The sequence below is a fragment of the Oncorhynchus kisutch genome, linkage group LG2 (genome assembly GCF_002021735.2).
Source record: "Oncorhynchus kisutch isolate 150728-3 linkage group LG2, Okis_V2, whole genome shotgun sequence".
NCBI lineage: Eukaryota > Metazoa > Chordata > Actinopteri > Salmoniformes > Salmonidae > Oncorhynchus > Oncorhynchus kisutch.
In genome coordinates this window covers 3346256-3354197 of record NC_034175.2, presented here as the reverse complement: position 1 = coordinate 3354197, position 7942 = coordinate 3346256, and the positions used below count along the sequence as shown (strand labels likewise).

Here is a 7942-nt window from a genome sequence, read left to right as displayed (position 1 = left end):
GTGTGTGTGTATGTGTGTGTGTGTTGTGTATGTGTGTGTGTGTGTGTGTGTGTGTGTGTGTGTGTGTGTGTGTGTGTGTGTGTGTGTGTGTGTGTGTGTGTGTGTGTGTGTGTGTGTGCGGTGTTAAGTATGTATTATGGTCGTTGATTAAATTGTTCGTTAAAGGGATGCTTGTTACCACACAAGTAGCAGTTAGATAGAAAATAGATCATAAGGACAAAAAGTCATAGTCAATAATTCCTGGTGGAGGGATGGGAGGGAAGAGGGTGAGAGATGGAGGGATGGGAGGGAAGAGGGGAGAGATGGAGGGATGGGAGGGAAGAGGGTGAGAGATGGAGGGATGGGAGGGAAGAGGGGAGAGATGGAGGGATGGGAGGGAAGAGGGGAGAGATGGAGGGATGGGAGGGAAGAGGGTGAGAGATGGAGGGATGGGAGGGAAGAGGGGAGAGATGGAGGGATGGGAGGGAAGAGGGGGAGAGATGGAGGGATGGGAGGGAAGAGGGGGAGAGATGGAGGGATGGGAGGGAAGAGGGTGAGAGATGGAGGGATGGGAGGGAAGAGGGGAGAGATGGAGGGATGGGAGGGAAGAGGGTAAGAGATGGAGGGATGGGAGGGAAGAGGGGGAGAGATGGAGGGATGGGAGGGAAGAGGGGGAGATATGGAGGGATGGGAGGGAAGAGGGGGAGAGATGGGAGGGAAGAGGGGGAGAGATGGAGGGATGGGAGGGAAGAGGGGGAGAGATGGAGGGATGAGAGGGAAGAGGGGGAGAGATGGGAGGGAAGAGGGGGAGAGATGGAGGGATGGGAGGGAAGAGGGGGAGAGATGGAGGGAGGGGGGGGAAGAGGGGGAGAGATGGAGGGAGGGGAGGGAAGAGGGGGAGAGATGGAGGGATGGGAGGGAAGAGAGGGAAGAGGGGGAGAGATGGAGGGATGGGAGGGAAGAGGGGGAGAGATGGAGGGATGGGAGGGAAGAGGGGGAGAGATGGAGGGATGGGAGGGAAGAGGGGAAGAGATGGAGGGATGGGAGGGAAGAGGGTGAGAGATGGAGGGAGAGAAAGAGATAGAGAAAGATGGATAGAGAGGGACGAATGGAAAAAGAGAGGGAGACGTTTTCCTGTCATTAGATTGGATTCCATTAAAAACCTCTGGAATTAGTCCTGGTTATCTGTTTCCACCTTCATCCCCCTTTCTCCCCTCTCCGTTTCCATCTCCTTCTCTCTCTCCCAACCTCCCTTGCCCCCCCCCCCCCCCTCCTCTCTGCAGCATCTGAAGTTGCTAGTATTGGGGCTGACCTCCTCATCCCGTATTCCTACTGGCCCTCTATCTCCTCCTTTACCCTCACCTCTTCTTTCCCCTTCCCATCCTCTCCTCCTCCTCTCTTCAACAACTGGAGGTGCTAGTATTGGGACTAGTGCTGCCCTCTATGGTTACTTCTGGGGGCTGCTGTGGCTCTGGGGCCAGGGTTGGGCTTGGGGTCAGGGCATGGGCAGGGGCCAGCTGAGCAACAGGGACCAGGGCTGTCCCTCCTCCACCTGCACCTCCCCATCCTCCTCCTCTGTAGTCCCTCTCTCGGAGCAGGTGGAGCAAGGTGGTGTGCTGGGCAGACAGCGTGGCAGACAGGTGGGCAGGCAGGGCACTGAAGCCAGTGGTCAGCTGTTCCACCCGCGTTTCCAGAGACAGCATCTGCCGCTCCAGGTCCTCACTGCGATCGTTCAGCTCCGACATCAGCTCGTACATCACACTTTGCATCTGTACACACGCACGCACGCACGCACACACACACGCACACGCACACGCACACAGGAAGAGAGGGAGATCATTTAGCAATGACATCAGCAGGGTTCGGGTCAATTTGAATTAAAGTCCCTCAATTCAGGAAGTGATTAGATTTTTTAAATTTCAGTTTACTTCCTGAATTGACTGACTTCAAATAAGTCACTTTTTTGCCCGCTTTGAGGACAATACAGTGCCACTGACACGGCCCGCAACCAAAACAGACTCTCCTTCACTGCAGCCGAGGTGAGTAAAACATTTAAACGTGTTAACCCTCGCAAGGCTGCAGGCCCAGACGGCATCCCCAGCCGCGCCCTCAGAGCATGCGCAGACCAGCTGGCTGGTGTGTTTACGGACATATTCAATCGATCCCTATCCCAGTCTACTGTTCCCACATGCTTCAAGAGGGCCACCATTGTTCCTGTTCCCAAGAAAGCTAAGGTAACTGAGCTAAATGACTACCGCCCCGTAGCACTCACTTCGGTCATCATGAAGTGCTTTGAGAGACTAGTCAAGGACCATATCACCTCCACCCTACCTGACACCCTAGACCCACTCCAATTTGCTTACCGCCCAAATAGGTCCACAGACGATGCAATCTGAACCACACTGCACACTGAACTAACCCATCTGGACAAGAGGAATACCTATGTGAGAATGCTGTTCATCGACTACAGCTCGGCATTTAACACCATAGTGCCCTCCAAGCTCGTCATCAAGCTCGAGCCCGCCCTGTGCAACTGGGTACTGGACTTCCTGACGGGCCGCCCCCAGGTGGTGAGGGTAGGTAACATCTCCACCCCGCTGATCCTCAACACTGGGGTCCCACAAGGGTGCGTTCTGAGCCCTCTCCTGTACTCCCTGTTCACCCACGACTGCGTGGCCACGCACGCCTCCAACTCAATCATCAAGTTTGCGGACGACACAACAGTGGTAGGCTTGATTACCAACAACGACGAGACGGCCTACAGGGAGGAGGTGAGGGGCCTCGGAGTGTGGTGTCAGGAAAATAACCTCACACTCAGCGTCAACAAAACTAAGGAGATGATTGTGGACTTCAGAAAACAGCAGAGGGAGCACCCCCCTATCCACATCGATGGAACAGTAGTGGAGAGGGTAGTACGTTTTAAGTTCCTCGGCGTACACATCACAGACAAACTGAATTGGTCCACTCACACAGACAGCATCGTGAAGAAGGCGCAGCAGCGCCTCTTCAACCTCAGGAGGCTGAAGAAATTCGGCTTGTCACCAAAAGCACTCACAAACTTCTATCGAGAGCATCCTGTCGGGCTGTATCACCGCCTGGTACGGCAACTGCTCCGCCCACAACCGTAAGGCTCTCCAGAGCGTAGTGAGGTCTGCACAACGCATCACCGGGGGAAAACTACCTGCCCTCCAGGACACCTACACCACCCGATGTCACAGGAAGGCCATAAACATCATCAAGGACAACAACCACCCGAGCCACTGCCTATTCACCCCGCTATCATCCAGAAGGCGGGGTCAGTACAGGTGCATCAAAGCTGGGACCGAGAGACTGAAAAACTGCTTCTATCTCAAGGCCATCAGACTGTTAAACAGCCACCACTAACATTGAGTGGCTGCTGCCAACACACTGACTCAACTCCAGCCACTTTAATAATGGGAATTGATGGGAATTGATGTAAAAATATATCACTAGCCACTTTAAACAATGCTACTTAATATAATGTTTACATACCCTACATTATTTATCTCATATGTATACGTATATACTGTACTGTATATCATCTACTGCATCCTTATGTAATACATGTATCACTAGCCCCTTTAAACTATGCCACTTTGTTTACATACTCATCTCATATGTATATACTGTACTCGATACCATCTACTGCATCTTGCCAATGCCGCTCTGCACCATCACTCATTCATATATCTTTATGTACATATTCTTTATCCCTTTACACTTGTGTGTATAAGGTAGTAGTTTTGGAATTGTTAGCTAGATTACTCGTTGGTTATTACTGCATTGTCGGAACTAGAAGCACAAGCATTTCGCTACACTCGCATTAACATCTGCTAACCATGTGTATGTGACAAATAAAATTTGATTTGATTTGACTTCAATTAGAATTAACCCAATCACTGTAGAGATATGGAGGATTCAGTAAGAGAGCCATGAAAAAGGGGAATGAGAAAGAGAGAGAGAGAAGAGGAGTGAGTGTGAGGAAGGGAACCCTCTGTGTGGGCGTTATCATCTGGTAAAGGCTGAATAAGAAAGGAGAGAGAGAGAGTCAAGGCTGAATAAGAAAGGAGAGAGAGAGTTCAGGGCTGAATAAGAAAGGAGAGAGAGAGTTCAGGGCTGAATAAGAAAGGAGAGAGAGAGAGTCAAGGCTGAATAAGAAAGGAGAGAGAGGGTTAAGGGCTGAATAAGAAAGGAGAGAGAGAGAGTCAAGGCTGAATAAGAAAGGAGAGAGAGGGTTAAGGGCTGAATAAGAAAGGAGAGAGAGAGAGTACAGGTAGATAGAACATCCCTCCATCGCCCATCAGAGCAGCGTAACCATGGTAAAGAGTGGCCGATTGAAAATATTTGTGGCAGAAGGCACTGATCCATAGAGACCCACACACACCACCTACACACCGAACCACCCTCTCTTTCACTTTCTTTCTCTTTTTCTCTCTTTTTCTTTCTCTCACGCATTCACACCCACACATTAACAGAAATACACCCCCCCCCTCTCTTCTCTCGTTTTCTCTCTCTGTCATCCCATTTTTAACACTGGTTCCGGTTGCTAGGAGACGCAAAGCCACAGAAACAGACTGGTCAGAATGGAAACAGCGGAATGCTGAGATATATTTGGGGGGCAAAGTTATGTGTGTCAGAGGATATTGTGTGTTTGTATGTTTATGTGTTTGTGTGCTTCTTAAATACCAGCCCCTCGTATCATGCTTGGACAGCTTTGGATATAAGTGCAAGTTAGTAGCACTGATATTTGGCAGTCTCAGCCACGTACATAGACTAACAGTACATGGTTTTCAGAGCTGGTCATGGGTGCACCTCAGCCACGCTCAAGGTCCTAAACGATATCTTAACCGCCATCGATAAGAAACAACACTGTGCAGCCGTATTCATTGACCTGGCCAAGGCTTTCGACTCTGTCAATCACCACATCCTCATCGGCAGACTCGATAGCCTTGGTTTCTCAAATGATTGCCTCGCCTGGTACACCAACTACTTCTCTGATAGAGTTCAGTGTGTCAAATCGGAGGGCCTGTTGTCCGGACCTCTGACAGTCTCTATGGGTGTGCCACAGGGTTCAATTCTTGGACCGACTCTCTTCTCTGTATACATCAATGAGGTCGCTCTTGCTGATGGTGAGTCTCTGATCCACCTCTACGCAGACGACACCATTCTGTATACTTCTGGCCCTTCTTTGGACACTGTGTTAACAACCCTCCAGGTGAGCTTCAATGCCATACAACTCTCCTTCCGTGGCCTCCAATTGCTCTTAAATACAAGCAAAACTAAATGCATGATCTTCAACCGATCCCTGCCTGCACCTGCCCGCCTGTCCAACATCACTACTCTGGACGGTTCTGATTGAATACCTAGGTGTCTGGTTAGACTGTAAACTCTCCTTCCAGACTCACATCAAACATCTCCAATCCAAAGTTAAATCTAGAATTGGCTTCCTATTTCGCAAAAAAGCATCCTTCACTCTTCTGCCAAACATACCCTTGTAAAACTGATCATCCTACATCGACGATGTCATTTACAAAATAGCCTCCAATACCCTACTCAATCAATTGGATGTAGTCTATCACAGTGCCATCCGTTTTGTCACCAAAGCCCCATATACTACCCACCATTACGACCTGTACGCTCTCGTTGGTTGGCCTTCGCTTCATACTCGTCGCCAAACCCACTGGCTCCAGGTCATCTACAAGAACCTGTTAGGTAAAGTCCCCCCTTATCTCAGCCTGCTGGTCACCATAGCAGCACCCACCTGTAGCACACGCTCCAGCAGGTATATCTCTCTAGTCACCCCCAAAACCAATTCTTTCTTTGGCCGCCTCTCCTTCCAGTTCTCTGCTGCCAATGACTGGAACGAACTACAAAAATCTCTGAAACTGGAAACACTTATCTCCCTCACTAGCTTTAAGCACCAGCTGTCAGAGCAGCTCACAGATTACTGCACCTGTACATAGCCCACCTATAATTTAGCCCAAACAACTACCTCTTTCCCTACTGTATTTATTTATTTTGCTCCTTTGCACCCCATTATTTTTATTTCTACTTTGCACATTCTTCCATTGCAAATCTACCATTCCAGTGTTTTACTTGCTATATTGTATTTACTTCGCCACCATGGCCTTTTTTTGGTTTTTTTGCCTTTACCTCCCTTATCTCACCTCATTTGCTCACATTGTATATAGACTTGTTTATACTGTATTATTGACTGTATGTTTGTTTTACTCCATGTGTAACTCTGTGTCGTTGTATGTGTCGAACTGCTTTGCTTTATCTTGGCCAGGTCGCAATTGTAAATGAGAACTTGTTCTCAACTTGCCTACCTGGTTAAATAAAGGTGAAATAAAAAATAAAACATGGCCTTCAGATTGCAGGCCTGAGTACAGTAAGACTAAAGCAAAGTAACTAGCGAGCTACTACTCCCTTTCAACTGTTATGGGCAGCCTAGCTGTTTGGAGGAGGTGCTTTCTGTATCCGGAAGTGTCCATGTACACAAAGACACCAGTCAGTGGCAAACAGAGGTAAACAATATCCTGTATGATTACAGATGTCAGCATTTGACATTGCTCTACGTGTGTGTGATGTGTGTGTGTGTGTGTGTCACCTTTGAGAGGTCCACCAGAGTGTTGGCCTGATCACTCAGTTTCCTCTGCTCCATCTTCACACTACGCAGTCTGCAAAGAAACACACACATACACTGTGTCACACACTTACACACTGTGACACACACACACACATCGATGATGCATCCACAAAAGAGTTAAGCCAGAAAACTGCTAGGTCACAGCCAGGTAACAGTTATTAGCCCAGCTAGGTTAGCAGCAGGTGTATAGCATCAGATTCTAGAATTAGACAGCATAGACCAGACCAGGAAGTACATACAGTAGAAGCCAATTGATCCAACAGCTTCAGTTAGCACCATTCACTGGACAGGAGTTCCATTCGGCTTCCAGAGCAGGTATAAACCCATCATTGTCTAATCTATTTTCATGTCAGACTAGACAGGTGTCAGACTAGCTAGCCAACCTCTACAACTAATTAACACAGGTTAACCACTGTTTGCATGGTCAATGGCGTTTTTCATTCATCATGGATGACCTAGCTAGAAATAGTTAATCACGTCTATCAGGATGTTTCTCATAATGATGCTGGGTCAGCCCTGTCAACCAATCACAATGTAGTGTTTCCTGTCCTTGAACTAACCACAGAGACCTAGGCTAGACAATATGTCTGGGTTGTTAATACATGTAAGTGTATTGAGGGCTGCGGGTCAGAGATGTGATGTGTGTGCTCTCACTGGTGGATGGCCTGCAGGAACTTCCTCTGGTGTTTGCGGACTCTGGAGTGGTCAATCTTCTTCTGTAGTTTGGTGTGTTTGTAGATGAGCCAAGTCTCCCTCAGAACATTGGCCGCAGCATTTTTTATCTGCACGGAGAGAACACACACACACACACACACAGTTACACTTTAGCAAGTCAGGCAGCAGATCTACCCGGCCTCTTCCCCATCTATCTTCCTCTCTCTCGTTCTGTTTCCATCTCTCTTCCTCTCCCTCCACACACAGACAATGTCTTCTTTCAACTCACTCCTCTGTTTTTCTCTTCTCCTGGAGAGTACAACAGTCCCTACTCTCTCTGTCCCTCCACACACATTTGCTCACATACAGTCAGTCACACACTGTCCTTACGTAGAGTCAGCCTCCTCAGCCCAATACTATTCATCCACACAGACCTGTCCTTAGGGAGAGTCAGCCTCCACAGCCCAATACTATTCATCCACACAGACCTGTCCTTAGGGAGTCAGCCTCCAAAGCCCAATACTATTCATCCACACAGACCTGTCCTTAGGGAGAGTCAGCCTCCACAGCCCAATACTATTCATCCACACAGACCTGTCCTTAGGGAGTCAGCCTCCAAAGCCCAATACTATTCATCCA

At 48.7% G+C, this 7942-nt stretch overlaps 1 protein-coding gene across 2 annotated transcripts in view; it reads right to left on the bottom strand.

Annotated features, from left to right (window-relative positions):
- Positions 1 to 1006: 1006 nt before the first annotated feature.
- kcnn3 (potassium intermediate/small conductance calcium-activated channel, subfamily N, member 3) overlaps positions 1007 to 7942 on the bottom strand; it is a 99690-nt gene continuing 92754 nt past the window's right edge. For both annotated transcript variants that reach the window (XM_031837529.1, XM_031837525.1), the window contains exons 8-10: positions 7304 to 7431; positions 6611 to 6680; positions 1007 to 1748 (exon numbers count right to left, since the gene is read on the bottom strand). In XM_031837529.1, the coding sequence (XP_031693389.1) occupies positions 1380 to 1748; positions 6611 to 6680; positions 7304 to 7431 (567 nt within the window). In that variant the 3' untranslated portion in view covers positions 1007 to 1379. The remainder of the gene's footprint in view (positions 1749 to 6610; positions 6681 to 7303; positions 7432 to 7942) is intronic.